This window comes from Dryas octopetala, chromosome 2 (assembly GCF_963921425.1).
Source record: "Dryas octopetala chromosome 2, drDryOcto1.1, whole genome shotgun sequence".
Lineage (NCBI taxonomy): Eukaryota > Viridiplantae > Streptophyta > Magnoliopsida > Rosales > Rosaceae > Dryas > Dryas octopetala.
In genome coordinates, this window is record NC_141367.1 from 21,328,938 (window position 1) to 21,351,835 (window position 22,898).

The window sequence follows — 22,898 nt, forward strand, 5'->3', positions numbered from 1 at the left end:
GCCATTATAATTATGCCATGATCCAAAGACTCCAAACCCATTGACTGACTACCAGACCAATCTAATTACACGTTAAAACGACTCAAAATAGTCTATATGGTAGTTTCATAATTTCTATATAAAAAACAAAGGGAAAATAACCAATTTGGTCCTTTTAGTTTAAATAATTTGTCACTTAAGTTGCTATAGTTTCAATTTTTTCAATATAACCCTTGTGAAATTACTTTATTTACAATTAAGAACAAATTCAATGTCCATTTGTTAAAAAGAAATGATATTATGTTTACTTTAAATCAATTTTTTTCAAAACTGATTTAATGCATAAAGAACTGAGATTCCGTCAACCAAGTTGATGAAATTTGCAATTAATATTTATTGATAAACTTTAAAATTATACATATTTGATTGACCGAATTGAAACTGAGGGACCAAATTGAAAAAACATCAAAGTACAAGGAACAGATTTATCATTTTCCCAAAAGGAAGAGCCTGAGAACTCACCCTGACCAAGCTTAACAGTGATGGTCCACTCATTGATTATCTCACCCACCTGTTAAATATTGGAAATTATAAGTAAAGGTCCACTTGTTGGCTCGCTCCATCATGTGGAAAGCCCTTTACAACGTTACACCAAACACCGAAACTTCCTAACCTTTGACTTCACATCCTCGTTGACATTTTCGGCAGTAGGGAATCGCTTCCTGTATACGATGCAAAGCACCAGGCTTGATATATAGAACAAGAGAGAGTCTTTGACAGGCTGTTTGGTTATCTATCACGCAACCAAACAGTATGGCTTCTCTGACCAATCAAGCAGCTTCTGCCTCTTCTTCTTTCACCAATTCATACACATACGATGTGTTTCTGAGTTTTAGAGGTGAGGATACACGCCATAATTTTACTGGCCATTTGTACAGAGCTTTGTGTCAAAATGGCATTAACACCTTCATGGATGATGAGCTTAAAAGAGGAGAAGAAATCTCAACCGCGCTTCTCAAAGCAATTGAAGACTCAAGGATTTCTATCATTGTATTCTCTGAAAACTATGGATCGTCGGTGTGGTGTTTGGATGAACTTGTTAAGATCCTTCAATGTAAACAATCAAAGCAACAAATGGTGAGGCCAATTTTTTATAAGGTGGATCCTTCACATGTACGAAACCAAAAAGGTAGTTTTGGAGAAGCACTTGCTAAACACGAATCCATATTCAAAGATAATGTGGAGAAGGTGCACATATGGAGGGCAGCTCTTTCGGAAGCAGCGAATTTGTCGGGATCGCTTTTCTTGGATGGGTATATTTCTTATTTCTTTTGTATATTTGATGCTTCTCTTTTTCTTTTTTTATGGATGAATTTTTTTTTTAACAAATTATATTTAAATTAATAAAACATTTCAATATTACATAATGACCAATGTAAATTTTTTTTTTTTTTTTCCCATAAAAAAGTCAATGAATTTTGAAATTATATCTCACTTTAGTCATTAAGCCTAATTCACTTAATGATCATGTATTTTTGTGCATTAGATTTAACATCAATTTATTTGACATAATTTATCTTTCTCATTCTTAGTTTTTTATTTTTAAATTGAATCTAATTTGAGCATAACACCTAGCTAGTGACACAAGATCGTACAAAGTTCTCTTTTTCATTTACCAGGATTCTTTTTTTATTTCTTTAAGGACATTTTTAAGTGCATAATGTTGATTTATTACATGTTTTGTATGCCTTTAATTTGACAGGCATGAATTTGCCCAAAAAAAAAAAAAATTTGACAGGCATGAATATCAATTTATCCAAAAGATCATTGAGGAGATCTCAGCCCAAGTAAACCATACATATTTGGATGTGGCTACACATCCAGTTGGAATAGAGTCTTGTATACAAGATATGGATGAACTTTTAGATCTTGGAGAAAATAATGTTCGTATGGTAGGGATATGGGGAACTGGTGGAATGGGTAAAACAACAGTTGCTAAAGCAGTTTATAATTCGATAGCACATCAATTTGAAGGTAGCTGCTTTTTGGCAAATGTTAGAGAAAATTCAACGTCCCATAAAGGCCTAGTCAAATTGCAGGAGAAAATTTTGTCTAAAATTCTAGGAGGCACAAACTTGAAGCTGACCAATGTTCATGAAGGAGTTAATGTGTTAAAGAAAAGGCTAGCCAATAAAAAGATTCTTTTAATTCTTGATGATGTGGATCAACCAGAACAGTTAAACAGTTTAGCTCGAGAGTCTGATTGGTTTGGATTGGGAAGCAGAGTTATCATAACCACAAGAGATAAGCATTTGCTAACTGTTCATAAAGTTCATTCAATATACAAGGTCAAGAAGTTAGATCATCTTCAAGCTTGTAAGTTGTTCAGTTGGAATGCATTCAAAAGCAATGGACCTCCAGATGAATATGTGGAACTTACTAGACGTGCTTTAGACTATGCTCATGGCCTTCCATTAGCTCTAATCGTTTTAGGTTCTCATCTATGTGGTAGAAGCACTTATCACTGGGAAGATGCATTGAAAAGTTGCCAAAAAGTTCCTAACGAACAAATACAAGCAATTCTCAAAATAAGTTTTGATGCATTGGAAAATCGTGTGAAAGATGTTTTCCTTGACATTGCTTGTTTCTTTAGAGGTCAAAATGTAGACTATGTGACAAAAATACTAGAAGGTTGTGACCTCAACCCTGTGATTGGCATTGAACTACTCGTAGAAAAGGCTCTCGTGACAATTGGCAATGGTGAGATTTTAATGCATGACTTGATAGAAGAAATGGGTAAAGAAATAGTTCGCCAAGAATCGCCCTATGAGCCTGGAAAGCGTAGCAGATTGTGGTTTTATAAAGATGTTTACCAAGTTTTAACAGGAAATACAGTAAGTATAATATAAATTATGTTGTTCAATTCGACAAGCATGAGTACATGGAAAATATAATTCTTTTATTAAATATAGTTTTAATACTCTTGCACTTTTATCAAGAATTTGCTTTGTTAATTCTATGTTTTGTGCTAGTGTATTGGATGAGGTTGAACTCATGATCTATTTTAATACTATTGTTTTTCTATATTATAGGGAACAAGTAAAATTAGAGGCATCATGGTACAGTTGTCTGGAATGATGGTACAGTTGTCTGGAATAGATCAGATATGCTTGAATGCTAAAAGCTTCTCAAAGATGACAAATCTTAAATATTTAATAGACCCTGATGGCTGTCTTTCTGGAGATGTTGATTTTCTCTCCAACGAGTTGAGATTGCTTGAATGGCGTGGATGTCCCTTACAATCTTTGCCACCCAGTTTTCATCCAAAAAGCCTTGTTGTGCTCAATATGCCTGACAGCCGTATAACTCAACTAGGGAAGGTATTCAAGGTATATTAAATTATTTATCCATTGCTATCTTTTGAAGTGGTGTTGTAAATTTCTCTGAAGCTTCCTGTGTCTTTTGCTTTTTTTCCCTGTCACACAGAATTGGAGAAATCCTTATCTGACATGTATGAATTTCGAAGGCTGTGAGTTCCTAAAGAAAATTCCCGACCTCTCTGGGATCCCAAACTTAAAGGAGCTGATTCTAGATTATTGTACAAGATTAGTTGAGGTTCATCCTTCCGTTGGATTCCTTGATAAAATGGTTTGGTTGAGTCTTGAAAACTGCACTAAACTGAGGGTGTTTCCAAGAAGAATCAGCTTGAAATCTCTAGAATATATTAGTCTCGCAAATTGCAGTGAGCTTGAGAATTTCTCAGAAATTGTGGGAAAGATGGAATCCTTAAATTCTATGCATCTAGAAGGCACTGCCATAAAAGAATTGCATTCATCAGTTGGATATCTCACTGGGCTCATAAATTTATATCTAAATGATTGTAAAAGCCTGACAACTCTGCCATGCAGCATCTTTGAGTTGCAGCTTCTACGGTTGCTTCATTTCAAGAATTGCCCAAAACTTGTTCTTACAGTTCCAGATAAGGTGAAGTTTGAAGTTTCATCGAGTGCAAAATCGCTTCCTTTGGTGCTTTCAACTAACTCAACCATTTCACATCCGAATAGCGGCCCATTAAGGCTTCCCAAGCTGAGGGAGTTTTATGTCCACGGATGCAATTTATCAAAGAGTGATTTCCTTGCGGCTCTTGATTGCTGGTCAGCTTTAACCCTACTTGATTTATCAGGAAACAATTTTGTTAATCTTCCTGTATGCATTAAAAAATTTGTCAACTTGAAGTCATTCTACTTGCATGGTTGCAAGAGGCTTCGTGAAATTCCAGAGCTTCCACCAAACCTACCATGGGTAGACGTGAGTGATTGTGAATCATTGGAAAGCTTTTCAATATTGACAGAGCTATTGCAATATGGAAACTCACGAAGAATTGAACTGAACTTGTCCTTTTGCCATAGATTGTGTGATAATCTGGGCTGGGATGTGGAAAACATGGAAAGTATTTTACTCAATCAGGTCTCTTTCTTTTTTATATATACTTCATTTATTGATCACATTGCTAACTATATCTCTGACATAAATGAGTAATGCGAGTCATTTGGTAAGGGATGTTTACAGTAAATTCGTTTATTAACCTCTTTGTTACTGTGTTACAGACGTCTTCTAAGGACGGTAAATTTTGTGTTGTGATTCCCGGAAGTAAGGTTCCAAATTGGTTCAGCTGCAGGAAGGATGTATGCGAAGGTGATAAAATATTGCAAATTTCTATGGAAATCCCTGAAACTATCAAATGGGAGAATACACGACTGGCTCTCTCTGCTGCTTTTGAATTTCCACAAAAGAACTCCATAGAATTTGCAGTTCAGATCTTCATCAATGAAGAATCCGTAGGTTTTAGTGATAATTTGTTTGGTCATCGGTCCAAAACATGAAGAAAGACAACGCCAGTTCATGTGTGGCTGAAGTATTTTGAAATGAAGCCAATGGTGGATAGGAAGTGTTTGTCGCCGCCTTATATGTGTCGAGTTGAATTTTATCATTTTGCCAAAACTGATGATGATGATGATGATGATGACTATGTGTCCTTTAAAAGCTTGGGGGTTCACCTTATATGCTGCCAGGATGATGACTTAAATGACCGCGTTACGGCAGTCAATGATACCAATTTGGATCATCAGCAAGAAAAGCAGTGGCTTTCCTTGTCTTCAGAACCAATGAATACTCCAAAGCAAAGCGAATGAGAGAGCGAAATTCACAACAAAAAAGGCCTCTTGGAGCCTCAGCTGTCATGGCAATGGAAGATGTTACAGTCAAACATCATCAGGAGCAGCGGTTTTCTTCGTCTTTGGAACCGATGAACCCGCCAAAGCGGAAGCGAAAACAAAAGCTTAGTGAGGAGCAACCATCCACTTCAGAGTTCAGACGATAACATGATTAGTGGCTTCATCTGTTATCATGGACATCCTTTCATCTGCTAATTCAATTGTTTGTTTTTTTGTTTCTTGGTGTGTGTCTGTGACTCTTGTGTATGTGTGTTGAGGCTTCTTTCTTACAAATTGACATTCTGAAGCCTGTGTAGAACTCATAACTGTGTTTTCATTTCATCCGGAACTACAAGAAAGAGTTTAAGTTGAGCCAAATCTAAGAATTGAACAAACATTTTACATGTCGATTAACAAGCATAATAGGATGGCTAGTAAAACCTAAAGGCCTTTCATGATTTGCTTCGTAACTGAGGAAAGATGGAATCAACAAAAGCATGGTGCATCGGATCTGATAGCCAGTGATTAGCTACATGATGATGTGATGAAGTGCTCCGGTGGACTTCTTCAATCAGCCAGATGGTGGCTTCAGCTTTACATGGATGAATGATGGTATCCAAGGGCCTGTATTCGTCCTCGCTGCCAACCCTCAATTGGTCCCACTGTTTTAGGAGAATATTGGTGAGGTAATGCAAAGGTTGTCCATACAACTGCTTAATGGACTTGCCTAAACCTAACCATGAGGTGAATGGAATAACAGAGCCACGGTGTGTTGGGATTGGTATCTGCTTCATGTACTCCTGATACATCTCTGCCCTTTTGATCAAAGCATCTGAAGTTTAAAGCATGTTTAAAGGACTTAGAAGTCCAAAGAGGACACAAAGCTAGCAATGTATGCAACAGTAATGGGCTCATTAACGGAACTACGGTTCCACGAAAGGAATACAGCGAAGTCCCATAATAATATAAACAGTAATCTGTTAGCCACTTGTTATTCTAAAAAGGTTCTCACATATTGAGATTACTACATTCAGTGAACAAAAGCTCAACAACTGCAACAATAACATCTATGAGTACACATTTTCTTCATCCTTCCTTAATAGCAATTCATACTATTAAGTTTAAGAATGGCCAACTATGTTGTAGCCACCAGAGTTCAAACTACGGAAAAACAAAACTCGTTTTAATTAATCTTAAGCCAATAACTGTTTTTGGTAATAAAATGCTAAACTATAAATCCATTTACTGGAAGAAACAGCATTGCACAGCTTGGAACAGAGATTTTCATAGATTGATAATTTCTCCATGCCATATTGGCATTAATGTGATCTAAACATGATAGAAGTGCATGACGTTCCCATTCACAATACAAGGTGATAATAAGTGTCTAGAATCATAAGTTTCATGAAGCTTGAAGTAAGTCAAGACATTTTCAGAGCATGATTAAAGGAATAAAAAACGTATTTCTTAATAGTTTATTGAAAGCCATAGATTAGTTGCTCTGGAACATTATATAAACCTTAATTGATATTACGATTTCAAATAGATTAGTTCAGCATTTTCAGTAAAAGAAGGCTCCAAATCTTAACTGTGCAAATACCTTCAAATGTCATTTCTTTGGCAGGTTGATCCATTGTGGCATTATTAGTTAACTGCTTGCTATCATTCTCAGTAATGACTTCCATCTCTACGTCTGAGGAAGAAGAGTCATCTGATGATATAACATCAACCTGCTCATTCCATGGAGCTGCCCTCTTCATGGTATATAGACTGTAAACCTGCAGAGAATATGTCACTTATTTAGCATCCACAGCAATTAAAACACAGGATAGCTGAAATAAAATACATGAAAAAGTGAAGGCTCACAAAGAACCATAAGTTACTCATTTTGTGCAACATACACACCCACCCACCATAGAGCATTAGTGCAACAAATTATCTACTGGGAAGATTTTTAAAATGACAGTTACTGCTTTTTGGTAGTATTTCAAATATCTGATCATCGTTTTTGTCGCTATTCTCTAAATACAAAGACAATAATGTTCCAATGAAACTAGGTGCATGGCAATGCCTTCTGTTCAATTCAAGATCACGGCTGACCACAGGGGAACAATTTCCAACTAATTCCAAACTTCAATCAAATTCTACACAATTTTCCTGCTATTCATTTTTAAACATTTTCAAGGACATGAACTAAGACCAAACAGATAAATCTAGATGACTATATGACCCTGCCAAAGTATGACCATGCCTATAAAGGCACATGAACAACAAACAGAAGGCATGCAATAAACTGGCACAAATTAAAGTATGCTGAACTACTAACAAGTACTCTAATGGTGCATTCTCTTCAGGGTACAAATGGGGTCTCCAAGAGGCAAACAAAACATGACCAGGGCTCACTCTAGAACCATTCATTGCTACTTTTTCAGTTCTTCATAGCAAGTTTTTGGCTCACGCAAATCGATCTCTTGATTTTATCAATTTTGCCCACTTTACCACTTGATTTTATCAATTTTGCCAATTCTACAGATCATTTTACTGGATTTTTCAATGACCCATTTGCCTAACTAGTTTGCATGTTACCTTTAACTTTCAACAAACACAAAACACACACACGCCTACTCTACAAACATTCTTGATCCTCCATATCTATCCAACTGGCAAAAAAGAATTCCCCTCTTTTCTTTTTCTGGGTCTTACCCAAAATCAAAGAAAAGGACAAGGAACCAGTTTCTTGGGAACAATAAACTGTAGAAATTAGAAGCCCAAAATAACAAGAAAGGAGTTTTCGATTAGCGAAAAGATCGGTAAAGAAGGAAGAATAGAGAGCAACGGGACTAACCTTTAAACAACAAAGAGAAAAAGATTATTAATTAATGTATTCCTGCTGATCTAAGAGGCTTTCTTCAGTTAATTTCAGCACACTGGTCGAGTTTGTAAAAGAGAAGAGGAGAGTGAGAGAGTGCAAAAGACTAAAAGAGAAGGGAGAAATACAACTATATTTGTGCTGGAAACGCTGTAAAAGGGTACGGTCGTAGCAGTTTGTCTCCGTTTGGCTCCACCTGGCCACTGGCGGCTGAATTTTATTTCTTTTTCTTCTATAATAAAATTGTATTATTTTTTTCTGAAATAAAATTCTATCATCTTTTGTGGTGAGACAAAAATGCATGTCTCATATTTCATTCTTTCTATGTGATCTCAATTTTGAGAGGCCCCATTTGTTCTTTTCTCGATTCATAACTCTAGTAAATGGTCATTTCAATTTGATAATTGACCTCAAATTAATAATAGCAAATTATAAAAAAGTTAATAAAAAGTTTCAATATTGCAAATAGATCAATACAAATTTCCTATCTCATATTAGTCAATGGTATATTTTAAAAAATTACATTTTAGTCAATGACCCAGTCCATTTTAGTCACTAAGTCTAATCCACTTAATGATGTCATGTATTTTAGTGCATTGAAAAATACTAATTTGTCCATCTTTTTTTTTCATTACTTATAAGCGTAAAATTATGACGTTACCATTAATTTAGTTTAGGGTATAAAAATGGAGTGCAGAGTATATAAATGATGTTTCGGGTTTAGAATTAGAATTCTAGAGCTTATGACTTAGGGTTTAGGTCTTGAGTTTTGGACAGAGCCCAAAATCCAGGAGTTAAATCCTAAGCTGTTTTGCTACGTAGCAGTCAAATACAAATCTAAATATGAATAGTAATATATGCTTATTAATTTATTGTAATTCATATTTTTTTCATTTTTGTCAATAGTGACTAAAATGAAATTATAAAAAAGTACATTAATTAAAATGTAATTATGAAAAGTTTTGTTGACTTATTTGTAATTAGTCTATTTAATAATTCATAACTTAAAGTTAAATATTAATTAGAATTAATCTAATTAGGTAATTGTGGGAACACGCTTACTTCATTCATAGGATAATGCCGTGTGCAAGGAACCATCTCGATTTGATAAAATTGCCCCTAGTCTGGGTTTAAATACCAAATGCTACCATATTGGCAGTCGACTATGGAGCTTCCAGCAAAGCAAGGCTTCTCTGTAGAGCTTGCTCTTTTTTGGTCAAATCACGCAGTTTAGGCCTCATTATAGGGGAGCAGTCTACCCCCATCTTTGGGATTCAGGCAACTGGCAACTCCCTGAGTCTAGTAATGAAACCACCCACACAATATGGTGGGTTGCAGGATCCCTAATCCAGGAGTAGTGTAAAAGTTCTAAAAAAAATTTGGATGACAATAACAATTAAAAATTGATAGATAATATTTTCATTCATAATTCACAACGAAATGTGATAGTAAGGATACTTTCCAGGTTAGGTGTTGGTTTTGGGGTTTGTAACTTTGTATTGGAATTTTGGGGTTTGGTTAAGGTTGGGAATTGGCAGCCGGGAGGCTCAGGTATGTGGTCCATACAAAGCAGGTTTTGTTTTTTTTTCTTTTTCTAATTCCCTCAAAACGGCGTCGTTTTGAGCAAGAAACTTAAAAAAAAAAAAAATCAAACACGCCTGGCTCAAATGAACGTCGTTTTGGCTAGGCTACAAACTGAAAAGAAAAAAAAGGCTGCTCTGCTTCTGCTTGAACTGTTGAACCATTCTAACGTTCCCACTCAGGCTTTTCATCAAGAACTTGGTGGGCAATTGGGCAACGAGAGGTCACAGGCTAGAGGTTCACAGGGTCGTCGTCCAGAGGTTCGGAGGGTCATCAATGACTGAGAAATGTGGTTCAAGGCTTCGTGCTTCGGCGTTCGGGGGTCGCCTGACCCATTGCCTCCCAACGTCAGTCCAGCCACTGTGGGTCGACCACTGCCAACTCCTCCATACTTGAAACTAACATTAGGCTCATGACCCTTAATCTAGAGAATTTAACTTAAGATTTCATTTTTACAAACTTATTATCGAAGAACCTTTGATAAACACACCATATCAATGTCCCCTTGATTTTAGATTCTCTTATTCAAGGTCAATCTACAATCCTTGTGAAAAATTTCTCCCACAATAATAATTATATCCAATTTAATATAATATATAACTGATTTGTTTTATAATTTTTTTAATATTATATGTGTGTAAGTGTAATTTGTGATTTTTTAAAAATATACTTGCATTATTTACTTGTTTGTATAAGGTCTCTCTCTCTCTCTCTGGTTTTGGTTTGGATGTTTCAATTTCCTCCATATATGGTATCAGAGCATGTTTACCCACTTATGTTAGGCCAATTGGCTATACGTGCTCCACATTGAAAAATTATAAGTCTTGTATAGATCTTTATAAGGATCTTGGACCATTCCTTCTATAGTCAATTAATTTTGAGTTAGAACTAGTCGGTGTTGTGTAAAGGGAGAAGAGAGAAGAGAATATAGAGAAAGAAGGAAAGTGAGAGAAAGAAATGAAAGGAAGGAATGGTTGGCCAACTGGTGAAATTGGTGGGGCAGCCAATAACATGTGTGCATGGGCGGAACCACACTTGGGCTACCTGGGCTACACGCTGCCGTGGGGAACCACACTTGGGCTACCATGGGCTGTAGCCCAGGTAGATCTTGTGGAAAAAACTAAGTATTATATGTGTTGTAGGCCAAAAGTATGTGTATAGCTCAGCCAATTAATAATTAGTTAGCCCAATCTACTGAGTCTTAGGTCAATTTTTAGTCCTTTGAACTTCTTGAAATTAATATTGTACTAAATATATTCTACAATTTGTATCCAACCCAACTTGGTGTGTTTCTTTTTTTGTTGTATTATTGTATATTTTTATTTAGAGGAAATTACAGATTTGGTTCACTTATTTTATACCTAGTTCAATTTTGGTCCACGATCTTTTTTAAGTTCTGTTTTGGTCCACTAATTGTTTCATTTGTTCAATAAATGTCCAGATTTGTGACTTTAAATCTTTTGGGTTGTGTTTTCTTCAATTATAATTGAAGTATAAGTTATATTTCATCATTTCTTAGTCATAAAAACAAATTTGGAGTATTATAATCTAAGAGAATTGAGATTTGGTGAAATTTGAAAAATTGGCAGTTTTGGGTACCCTACTTTAGGGTCAATTATCTTGAGTTTTAGAACTCCAATTTGAATGATCTTTATATGGTTGTAAAGAAGAAATGCATAGCTTTAAAACAAGTATATATTTGCTGAATTTGGGTGAGATTTGATAGGGTAAAAAGCAGGCCAAATTTGAGAAAACAAATCTGGACCTTTATTGAACAAGTGAAACAATTAATGGACCAAAACAGAACTTGAAAAAAATTGTGGACCAAAATTGAACTAGGTATAAAATAACTGGACTAAATCTGTAATTTCCTCTTTTATTTAATATATGTTTTTTTATGCTAACGTTTACTATAATGAGGTTTGTTTTATAACATTTTATTTAGGTCTTCATTTTTAAGAAGACTATAGTATAATATTACTTAGAAGCAAAAAAACAAATAGTCATTAGGCTTTAAGGTAATATTATAGCTAGCCCCCCTTCCCAAAATTTCTAGGTCCGCCCTTGCATGTGTGGGAGGGAGGAAGAAGAGGGTGATAAGTGAGGCTTAAGCATTGGAAGGCTTGGGTGTAGACCAGGCAACATGTCGTGTTTTTGTGAGTTCGAGTCAAACAGAACACGACCCGTTAAGTTAACATATGTACATGACACAACCCGTTAAGCCAACGGTTGAAAATAATGCTTACACAAACATGACGCGAAAAATAATAGGTGAACACAACATGACCCATTTCACTTGTTAAGAAAAAAATTATACATTTTTTCAACAAAAAATATAAATTAAATATATTATATTACATAAGTAAAAACATTTTATTCTATAAATGTATAGTTTAAACATTACATGTAAAAAAAATTTAAAAAAATGTGCAAATGAAATTATTAATATTATAAGAAAAAATCAAATAAAATATATTTATTTCTTAACGGGTCACTAATGGATTTTGCGGGTTAACACGAACACGACACAAAAATTAACAGGTCACTAACGAGTCCACACAATTTCAACATGACACGATAAGCCTCAACCCGAACACTAAATTTTTCGTATCGTTTCATGTCATGTTAACTGGTCAAAGAGGATATTGCTAGATCTACTTGGGTGGGTAGTATTTTTTTTTATTCTTTTCTTATTTTATTGAGGGTAAAATAGTAATAGTAGAGAAAATATTTAGATGGAAGTATAAAGAGCAATTCAGATGTATGAAGTATAATCTCGACCAAGAAAAAAAAAAGATGTATGTATAGCAAAGACCCTTTTTATACTTTTGTCGAAAAAGACCAATCCGTGTCAAATTGATCCAACCGAACCAAAACCAAAACCACCATGTGGATGCGGGTCATGGGGCCATACTCAAGTTCTGTTCGGGTTTCCGCTTAGTTTCAAACTCTCTCCTAAGTCTCCTTCATGTGGCCAACCCAGCTAAACCATTTTACTCTGCTTAGCAGACTTTCCCTGGCTCACCCAAAATGCTTCCCAGGTTCCAAAAGCCCAAGCTTTCTTCCATTTCAAAAACCAACATCAAAGCGCTGCGTTACTTCTTATGCAATCCCTTATGCACCATAACTGAGCCAACCCAACTCAGCGAGTCACCCGAGCTTCCAACCTGGGTCAAATTCTTCGAGAACAAACACCCAAAAGCCGCAGGTTCAGATGAAGACTTTGTTATCCCTTCACTTGCCAATTGGGTCGAGACCCAGAAGCTCAATCACCCCAGCAAAGCTCCCATGCGCTCGCTCAGCGAGACTGCTTATACCGACATTGATAAAATCAGTAGAATCTTGAAAAGCCGGTACCCGTCACCGGAAAATGCAGCTCAAGCTCTAGATGGGTGTGCTTTGGATTTATCAAACAGTTTGGTGGAACGGGTTTTGAGGAGGTTTGGCAATGATTGGGTTCCGGCTTTTGGGTTTTTCATTTGGGCAAAAGCTCAAACAGGTTATAGGCATCCGCGGGAGGCGTATAACTCTATGGTTGACATCTTGGGCAAGTCCGAGAAGTTCGAGTCTATGTGGGACTTGGTTAAAGAAATGGACGGAATTGGAGGAGGGTATGTTACTTTGGACACAATGTGTAAGGTGATGAGGAGACTTGCAAGGGCTGGTAGGTACAAGGAGGCAATCGAGGCTTTTCGCGAAATGGAGCGATTTGGCCTGAGCAAAGACGTGTTGTCGTTGAACACCCTGATGAGTGCATTGGTGAAGGAGAGAAGTGTTGAGCATGCCCATGAAGCTTTCTTGGAGTTCAAGGAATCCATACCTTTGAATTCCCAGACCTTCAATGTTTTGATACATGGGTGGTGTAGACTCAGGAAGTTAGACATTGCTAGGAAGACAATGGAGGAGATGGAGAAGCACGGGTTTTGCCCCGATGTTTTTTCTTACACCTCTTTCATTGAAGCCTATTGCCATGACAAGGATTTTCGCAAAGTTGATGAAGTTCTTAGTGAAATGAACGACAACGGTTGCAAGCCAAATTCCGTGACTTACACTATCATAATGCATGCTTTAGGGAAGGCCAGGGAGATAAATAGAGCTTTGGAGGTTTATGAGGAAATGAAAAGGAGTGGTTGTGTTCCTGATACTTCGTTTTACAGCTCTTTGATTTTCATTCTTGGTAAAGCAGGTAGGCTTAAGGATGTTCACGAAGTGTTTGAGGACATGACACAGCAGGGTGTACCACCGGATGTTTTGGCGTATAATACCATGATTTCTTGCGCTTGTGCACATTCGCAGGAAGAGGCTGCGCTCAAGTTGCTCAAGAAAATGGAGGAGGATTCGTGCAAGCCAGATCTTAAGACTTATGCCCCATTGTTGAAGATGTGCTGCAGCAAGAACAGGATGAGGGTGCTCAGCTTTTTGTTAGACCACATGTTTAAGAATGACATTAGTATTGAAGGTGGAACTTATGCACTCTTGGTACGTGGGCTTTGCAAGAATGGCAAACTTGAAACCGCTTGCTCCTTCTTTGAGGAAATGGTGTTGAAGGGTTTTGTTCCTAAGGACTGCACATACAATATGTTGGTAGAGGAACTGGAGGGGAAGAGTATGGTGAAAGAGAAGGAACATGTTGAGAAGTTGATGTTGCAGGCAAAAGAGCATGCAAAAATATAACTCTTCATGCAAAAGGGTCAAGTGGGGCTGCAAATACATGTCTCTTGTGTATCAGTTGTACCCTTGCAATGAAAGAAATGTTTTGATTCAGTTAGAGGTCATAGCATCTCGTTTTGATCAATATCAAATTCTTGCAACTGAGACACAACAGGAATGTATTCTTTTGATGTAAGCAATCTTTCCATCTTGGGAAATCTTGTAATTTTCTTCTCTCAGTTAATCTAAAAAATGTGTTTCATATGAACTATGATATATTTTGAGGGCTGCTATTTGCGCACCCTCTTTTTTCTTTTTGCACACCCCTTTTGAAAAAAAAAAAAAAAAAGCCTCAAGAAAAAGACCACTTTAACCCTCCCCTCACCCACACACCCCATTCCCATCCCCCCCCCCCCCCGTACACACCCCTCCATCTTTCTCAAGCTTGCACAGCCACGCCCACCACCATTCTCCCTCTCTCTACCATCTCTCCCGACCACCCCAGCCCACCCCAACCCAGCCCCGACCACCCCAGCCCCGCCCCTTCTCACCCCAACCCAGCCCCGACCACCCCAGCCCTCCAGCCACCGCGCGCAGCGGCTTCCAACCACCGGCGTGCCCTTCTCTCTCTCTCTCTCTCTCTCTCTCTCTCTCTCTCTCTCTCTCTCTCTCTCTCTCTCTCTCTCTCTCTCTCCGAGTAGCTGGTTCGGCGAGCACTTGCCGAACGGGTCCTTGATGTTCGGTGGGTACCTACCGAACAACACTCACATCGTTCGGCGGATGCCTGCCGAACGAGTGTGACATTTTCGGCGGGCCAGTGTCGAATGGATGCGCAGCTGCGCGCGGGAGGAGAGAGAGAGAGGAGGTGGTGCAGCTACAGGGCTGGGGTGCGGGAGGGAAGGAGGTGGTCCGGTGAGGGGCTGAGTGGGTGGGTCGGGGCTGGGGTGGGCTGCGAGGGGTGGTCGGGGCTGGGTTGGGGTGGGCTGGGGAAGAGAGAGAGGAGGTGGTGCTGCGGGGGGGTCGATGCAGGGGCTGAGGGGCTAGGTGGGTTGGGTGGAGGGGGGAGGCCGGAGGGGGAGGGAGGGAGGGGTGGGTCGGGTGAGGGGGTTGAGGGGCTAGGTGGGTTGGGTGGAGGGGCTAGCTGGCTGGGGGAGGGTTGGAGAAGAAAAAAAAAAAAAAAAAAACAGGGGGAAGGGGGTGTGAACGTGAGAAAAAAGAGAGGGAAAGAAAGAAGGGTGTGTAATGAAATGAGGGTATTTTAGTAATGGGTTGGGTGTGTGTTGAGAGATTTTGAATTTGAAGTAAGTGTGTGGAGTGTGTAGGAGAAAAAAAGAGAAAAAGGGTGTGCAAAAAAAAAAAAAAAGGGTGTGCAAATAGCAGCCCTCTATATTTTGCCTGTACTCCAACGACTATTTGAGAGTGAGAGAGAGAGAGATATATATATATATATACATATAAGGGAAAAGAGAACTCTTCCATCAATTTGATTTCTATTAATGTCACCCTTGTTGCATACATATAAGAATAAATTAATACAATGGTTGCCGAAAGTACATAATTACAAAGTTAAACCACTTTTCCTTTTGTTAAAGTAAAAGTATAAAACACAAATGGGAAGCAAAGAACTTTCCTTGAAGCACTGGAGCTTAATGCTGTGTCTAAGAAGTTGATGTATGGATAGATAACAGATCAAAGCGGAAGACCTTTAAGATTTCCAAGTTTTCACCAGACTCCTTCATGATCAAACTGATCATAGAAGAGAAGGAATAGACATGCTGAGGGAATGATAAGTATCTCACAAGTACTGCCTGTTTTTTCGGGATAATAGGGAAGAAGTTAAGGTAGTACGTGAGGCTAATCTCTTGGCCATTGGCTTCTGCCACCCTAATCTCTCAAGAAATTCTTCAATCAACCTACAATTCATAGAAAAATAAATTAGAGATATCAAACAAACAAAAACCAAGAAAACAATGCAGTTGCAAGTAAGCTCACATGCTACAGATGGACTTCTGTGAAGATGCCAGTTCACGGTCCGGGAACGAATCCTCTAATCGAAAACTCAACCAAACGTAGAGGTCCAAGACCTTCAGTTTTGGCACCAAGAAAGAGAAAACATATCAGAAACTCACCTCATAGATTAGTTTGAAATAAAGAGTCAAACGACATTTCCTTGAAGAAGCTCTAGTCATAGAAACCATTTATCTTTTGGTTCTATTAATGAATAAATAATACAGTATAAACAGGGTAGCTTTCAGGAAAAGTGCAAATTACATATCCATACAGGAGGTTGATAGAGTTGTCTTTTGACATCTGCTATTCTGGAAATCATTTCCGAAACTAAAATTACAAACTAGAATTTAATAATTTCTATTAACTGGTAGGCATTCCACTAGTGAAATTGAAAATTAGAACCGTACATTCCTCCTCAGGGAATAGAAAATCTAAACAAAATATATTACCTTGTGAATGGATTCAAGCTCCTTGAGTGCATCTTGTGTTTTTGGTATCTTGAGGGTCCCTGGTGTAAATATTTCTCGAAGCTGAACAATGCCCTTTTTTGCATAATTTTGAGCAAACTGAACCAGGACAGATTTGTTATAATGATTTCTTATTAAGAATAAACAGTACGCACTACATATTGATATATTAATCTCACGACTCTTACCTGTGTAAGACCCTGAGATGAAATGTCATCATTAATGTCAACTGGGCTGCATATCACAAAGATTAATGAATCTGAATCTGACCAAGTGAGCAGAAACAATAAATCTACCCAACATGCATAGTGAACTAAAATTTTCTAAACCCAAGAGAGAACCTAGCAAACAAGGTAATTGCATTCTCAAACTTAAGGAGACAAACTAAGGTAGAAGTTTCTCCATCATTTACCTTACACAGAAAAGGTACTTATCATGCAACCCAAGAGGCAACTCATCAATAATAGCAGCAACTTTCTGTTCAAAGTGAAGGTAGAAGCAACAAATGAAAAAGAAATTACCAAAATTAGTTGACACTCTTGATTGACAACAAGAAGACACTACATCAATGCATGACTCCTTCGCTGATTAAAAATTAAGCATGAGGCACAAGCATACCAATATTTCTTCACAGTTACCAATAAAATAATTTTCTGATAATTTGGCATTCTCTACAAAATGCTCCTGCCAACAAAATAGGGGGGAAGAAGGATAGATAAGTATAATGCAATAATGGATTAATATATACACATCATAAAACAGGAAGGCTTAAACTTCAACATTCAATAAAATAGAATTTCAACAATCAAATGTAATTCTTGGTTAGCTGATAATTTAATTTTGTTTGAAGCTGTCATAGCAAACACAAAAGAAGCAATCTCGGATTCAACTCTAACTATTGTTTGAACAAGATATGCATATCATCTCAAAAGTTCCAATCCATTTAGAGATAGACTCTGCCATTGTAGAATCATTAATATGTTTGGTTTTAACCAGAAACCAAACCAAATCGCTGCCAGTGTGCATAAAAGTGAACTGTAATCAGAGGATAACTACTTTAAGTCATTAGAATTTCCCATTGTTCTACTTTAGTAGTAGAGTTCCAACGACCAGAAAGCTTCGCCTGTGCCCTAAATGATACTTATTTTTATGCACTTGTCCATTTATTTGATAAGATACACATGACATACTAATTTAGTTGAATTGATCACCCTGAGAATCTGTTTATCAAGTTCCTTTCTAACACACATGCGCATGCACACAAACATTCTCAGGCTTGTATGCATGCATTTCAAGATACATAAGCCAATGAATAAACACATGGATGGGAATAGAATCAATAGATACGAGATGTAAAGAATATAGAGATGATCAAATGAAAACCTACCAGTATCTGGTACATGCCAATTTTTGGGTGTAAACGTGAATACATAAACAAAAGATCAAAGGTAGGAAATAATCCAGCACTCTGCATTATAAGCGATGCACCCAGTTAGAATACAAGTAACACATCAATGTGATACTAAACCATAAACCTAGACCTAGAAGTGGATGCATTATATGAGTCAAATACATGTTCCGTGCAACGGCCTTTTTCATTATAGCAGAATCACCTCAAGAGTGGGCGATGGGGCATTCAGTGATGAATGAAGCAAGGGCAGATCCTCTGCATCTATACAAGTCACTTCACCAACAGGAAATTTTGATCCATACCTGCCAGCTCTTCCTACAAGCAAAACCAGTAAGTCTGTCCGTCCAAATATACAGAACCCATCAATTCAAGGTAAGAAAATAATAGGTTGCCTTCTGCACCAAACAAGAAACTTACAATAGCACATTTATGCACTAGAAAATTGGGGGAGGGTTTTCTGTCTCCACTAAAATTGGGGGGGGGAATGCCGGCTTAGATTGGTGGCTGTCTAAAGCTACAGGTCAAACTTTAAAGTACCAGCAATTTTACTGACCCAAGAAGAAAAAGAAGTACCTGAAATTTGTTTGACCTCTGGTACAGTGAGATCCCGCATCTCAATACCATCAAATTTCGTCATTGTTGAAAATATGATCCGTGAAATGTTCAGATTAAGACCCATCCCAATGGCATCACTTGCCACAAGAACATCAAACTCACTGCTTGCATCATTGAACATTGTTGCCTGCAGTCCTAAAGGGTATATTAACTCAGCCAATCCTCAGTACCCAAATGTTGTAAACCATAAAATCCATAATCAACAGAAAAAACATCAAAAATTGAAATCTGCATTTTACTTTTTTACACCCTCAGTGTAGAAAGACTCTACGCTTATCACTAAAGGAAACTCACTTGAGACAAAGGATACCTATTTGCAGCAGGGCATGATGAGCATTAGAGACACAGGAAGGAATTAGTACCTGTCTTGTTCGAGTCTCTGGTGGAAGCGAACCATAAACAACAGAACAAAGATGCTTTCCTCCATTTTCAATTTCTTTCTAGCAATACAATGGATGATACAAAGCACTCGTAAACAATATTTCATGGCGTAAAAAGAATAAAACAAGAGAGTCATAATCATTACCTTTAATCTGTATATTTTCTTACGTGAAAAGGTAACAATGCAATCGCCTGTCCTTATATTAGAAAAGGAACCAAGAGGAACCTTCATTGGAACAAGAGGTGAAAGTCTTTCATAGAAGTGAACCTAAATCAACGCCCGAAACAAGAATAGTTTGAGAGGAAACATAGAGAACAACATGATGGTGACAGCAGAAAATCAGCATAGCATTACTAAACATATTGACAGGCTCATAAAAGTACTTAAACAATAAGTAAAAAATCTAAGTAGATACAACTCATGAGCTTCTGCTTAATGAAATTGATGGGAATATTATCGTACAAATGCCAAAACATGATATTCCAAAATTTTAGCTAACTCAATAATGCTCACAATAAATAATTTTGTTGAATGATTCAAGTAAAGCATGTGGACACTCTCAAAATTTTCTAGAATAATTTTCACGTTCTTTTATTCCCTTCCTCTCATGCATACAAAAAAACATCATAAGTGGAAATCAGAATAAATACAAAGGAAAATCATCTTTAAACACCTAGCTTCTGGTCGAAAATACAGTACACATATTATTGATATTGCAGTAGGCAAATCCATATACAAAGAGAAAAATACCTAACAAAGAATTATGTAGCATCATTGTTGAAGTCCGATACAAACTAAATTATTAAATGAGAAATAACTTGACCAAATGTTGAATACAAAAAGTCCTATTACCTCAACATGATCACTGGTCACTTTTAGTATTTCCTGAATAAGAGGAACAGCAGCTGGATCTCCACAAAGGTGAAGTTCATCGGCAGAAATTCCTAATAGAGCGCGTGTGAATGAAAAACCCCTTGTCCTACACCCCAACATCTGGCCAAAAAGAAAAAATAAAGAAAATTAATCTATATATAATATGTAAAACAATGTTCAGACAATAGTATTTTGCTATGTGGAACAATGTATGTTGACTCGCAACATAAAAAATATCAGCTACTAATACCTCCAGTAAAACATTCCCCCCCCCCCCCCCACCCCAAAAATAAATAAAGAAATACAATTGAAACAGAAGTAAGAAAGTATGTTGTGCATATACACTGTCCCTATTAATATCGTATGTTGACGAATCAGGCAGGCATATCTGCATGGGTACATGACTTAAAAGAAGAGCTTCTGCTAGCTCTGTAGGCACTAGGCATGCTGGGAAGTATGTAAGGTAATATAACATAATTGTAGGACTTGCAGCGCTGAATCCAGGAAACAGAGAAAAGTTTTCAACCAATTCTTGAGTTCTTTCAATTTGTGAAAGAAAAATATGCTTTCACAGTTGGTCCCAGAATTCTGAACAAAACTGGCTCACTCATATTTGGACACAAGTACTTAAATCATTTGCTTAAAATGCGTACTAGTCCATATGCCTCAACAATTGTACATTTCCCCCAAACACAACAATGTCAAGTCAAACAACACAGAATGATCCTTAAAGCTTTCTAAAATATGATAAGAAGCAAATCTCTAGAGTCTACATAAATCATCAACTTGCCTGGATTTCATCAATAACAGCACAATGGTAGTCGGAGGTTACATCAGCCATCTCAACTGTTATAGCCTTGTGTTTTGCACCATCAACCTCCTCTCTCTCTTGTCCTGTAATTAGATCACAAGGAACTTTTGCCTTGTTCAACCGTTTTGCAACCTCCCAAGCCAACAATCTCAGAGGACCACAGTATATGCCTGCAGAGAAGGAAAATATACATAACTAAATTCACTGATTTATTTGCATTATTGTAGAACCTCCCCATTAATTACCAAAGTAAACTGAATAATCAAAACAACTGCTAGTTTAGCACTCATGTCACAACATACCAGATGGACTTGATTCAAGTCGCTTCAGAGCATTGTGTGTTTTACCACTATTTGTGGGACCCATGTGCAGAATAACCTTGCGTTGCTTGCTTCGAGCTTTTGGATACCATGTATGAGGAGAACTGAAATTTGACCATATTCAATTATGAGGTAAAATCAAAAGGATACTAGATTGAGCTAAAATCAAAAGGATACTAGACACTTTGCCAGGCAAATAAGAATATAACAATTAAAAGAAGAATACAAGAGGAAAATGATACACTTTTGGATCCTAAATCCTAAGCTGTAATCCGGTTATAAACGCCGTATCCATTTATCCACATAATGTACAATATGAGTGAACAAATTTGAGAGATACAGTAAGAGATTGAGAAATCACACTATATCAAATCGTAAAAATTATCATATCCCATATTACATATGAAATATTTTAAAAATAGCACGACTGTTGAAGTATATCAAAATTGAACCTAGAAAAGCAAAGATTAAAATCATTTTAGAAAGCCGGGGGAAAAGAGATAGAGAAAGAATAAACTCATCTCGAACACTATACACCAGAATAGGAAATTGGTAGTTATATCTTTGATTCCCGACAAGTCTTACATAATTTACAATTGCAAATCCAAGGAAAAGCTAGTTTCAATAGCTGTGAGCAACATATTTCTTACGTCAGGTCTGTAAAATCAATCTTTGTGGTACCACTGGAGCTGCTATACTGCCTTGTTTCATCAGAAAAATTAACCAAAGCTGCAACCTTCAATTCCAAGTGCTGGCAAAAGGGCTCCACATTGCCTACTAGACCTGTGGAAATGTAACAATAAGAAAAAACATGAAACCATCAAACTAGATTGCAATGTAGAATCGAAAAGTTCAATGATTGTGCTCAGTTAAGCCCACTATAATCAAATTTCTTAACTTGGGTTGACTTTATTGATAGTAAAAGATAAACATTTCAAAACCCATAAAGCTTGCTCTTTTTTCCACCGTTTTCTCGGAACTAAGCACCTTACACTACAAAAGCAACAAAATGAAAACCAAAATAATAATAATTTTCGTTTACAAAAGGTGGGTTTGAAGGAACGAACCGTGGAGAGTGCGAGAAACGCCCACAGATGAAACTCTTCGGCGAAGCATCAACGAGGCCGCCATTGTATTTGAATTGGAAGTTTCAAAAATCAAAAAAGCAAAAATATTGAAGGAGGCAAAACGTTGTTGCAATTGTAGCTGTTGTTGTTGTTGCGTTTATGAGGATTACAGTGTCAAAGAAGACAAGAACCCAAAAACTAGGAGAAGCAGAAGCAACAATAAACAATCAAGTTTTCCTCTCAAACACTCTTATTCTTCGCCGACTTTCAGGTTCGGCGCTAAAAGTAGAAACTTGTATTATTGGCTGTTAAATTACTACCAATTACTTATACACCACCCTACCTGATTCATGATTCGAGTTTGAGGTCAAACCCAATGAAAAAGGATTGAACACTCCAATCCCTCCCTATTCGAGCTTTGTTTTCGCTCATCCTTTAGCTTAGTTATGGCCTTAATGGGAAAGCTCGGAGCTCCAGTCCATGCTTTACGTTTTTTATGTTGGGCTCAGTTGTACCCTGCGCAAAAGCCCCAATGTTCATACTTATTGGATCCAACATGACCCAAATGACAATTTTTAGCTTGTATATATATGGGCTCGGGATACTCTTTATATTGCTGGACTTTTAATTATAGTAGTGTATTTTAAATG

The 22,898-nt window shown here is 37.3% G+C and overlaps 4 protein-coding genes across 7 annotated transcripts; 2 read left to right on the plus strand and 2 right to left on the minus strand.

Annotated features, from left to right (window-relative positions):
• Nucleotides 1–612: 612 nt before the first annotated feature.
• Nucleotides 613–5,400, plus strand: LOC147294042 (TMV resistance protein N-like). Of its 3 annotated transcripts, none has more exons than XM_086230759.1 (5): nucleotides 613–1,292; nucleotides 1,742–2,873; nucleotides 3,072–3,368; nucleotides 3,466–4,446; nucleotides 4,587–5,400. In XM_086230759.1, exons 1-5 carry the CDS (start codon nucleotides 793–795, stop codon nucleotides 4,860–4,862), a joined length of 3,186 nt encoding a protein of 1,061 aa, XP_086086885.1. In that variant the 5' UTR covers nucleotides 613–792; the 3' UTR covers nucleotides 4,863–5,400. The 3 variants fall into 3 exon arrangements, with proteins under 3 accessions (XP_086086885.1, XP_086086887.1, XP_086086886.1); XM_086230761.1 differs by having other exon boundaries at nucleotides 1,778–2,873; nucleotides 3,072–3,359; XM_086230760.1 differs by having other exon boundaries at nucleotides 614–1,292; nucleotides 1,778–2,873.
• Nucleotides 5,401–5,504: 104 nt separating this feature from the next.
• Nucleotides 5,505–8,192, minus strand: LOC147294043 (protein RDM1-like). The gene is made up of 3 exons (XM_086230763.1): nucleotides 8,038–8,192; nucleotides 6,793–6,970; nucleotides 5,505–6,024 (listed from the first exon to the last, which is right to left on the minus strand). Exons 2-3 carry the CDS (start codon nucleotides 6,950–6,952, stop codon nucleotides 5,645–5,647), a joined length of 540 nt encoding a protein of 179 aa, XP_086086889.1. The 5' UTR covers nucleotides 6,953–6,970; nucleotides 8,038–8,192; the 3' UTR covers nucleotides 5,505–5,644.
• Nucleotides 8,193–12,620: 4,428 nt separating this feature from the next.
• On the plus strand, nucleotides 12,621–14,518 carry LOC147294044 (Pentatricopeptide repeat (PPR) superfamily protein). The gene has a single exon (XM_086233746.1). The coding sequence runs from the start codon at nucleotides 12,673–12,675 to the stop codon at nucleotides 14,314–14,316; it is 1,644 nt and encodes a 547-aa protein (XP_086089872.1). The 5' UTR covers nucleotides 12,621–12,672; the 3' UTR covers nucleotides 14,317–14,518.
• A 1,229-nt stretch (nucleotides 14,519–15,747) lies between these two features.
• Nucleotides 15,748–22,582, minus strand: ATSUV3 (ATP-dependent RNA helicase). 2 transcript variants are annotated; one of them, XM_086233032.1, is made up of 16 exons: nucleotides 22,249–22,582; nucleotides 21,832–21,964; nucleotides 21,164–21,285; nucleotides 20,841–21,031; nucleotides 20,030–20,170; nucleotides 19,322–19,444; nucleotides 19,158–19,235; nucleotides 18,754–18,922; nucleotides 18,383–18,516; nucleotides 18,157–18,237; nucleotides 17,388–17,453; nucleotides 17,182–17,246; nucleotides 16,958–17,003; nucleotides 16,752–16,868; nucleotides 16,285–16,376; nucleotides 15,748–16,205 (listed from the first exon to the last, which is right to left on the minus strand). In XM_086233032.1, exons 1-16 carry the CDS (start codon nucleotides 22,310–22,312, stop codon nucleotides 16,088–16,090), a joined length of 1,740 nt encoding a protein of 579 aa, XP_086089158.1. In that variant the 5' UTR covers nucleotides 22,313–22,582; the 3' UTR covers nucleotides 15,748–16,087. The 2 variants fall into 2 exon arrangements, with proteins under 2 accessions (XP_086089158.1, XP_086089159.1); XM_086233033.1 differs by having other exon boundaries at nucleotides 18,383–18,495; nucleotides 22,249–22,579.
• Nucleotides 22,583–22,898: the final 316 nt, after the last annotated feature.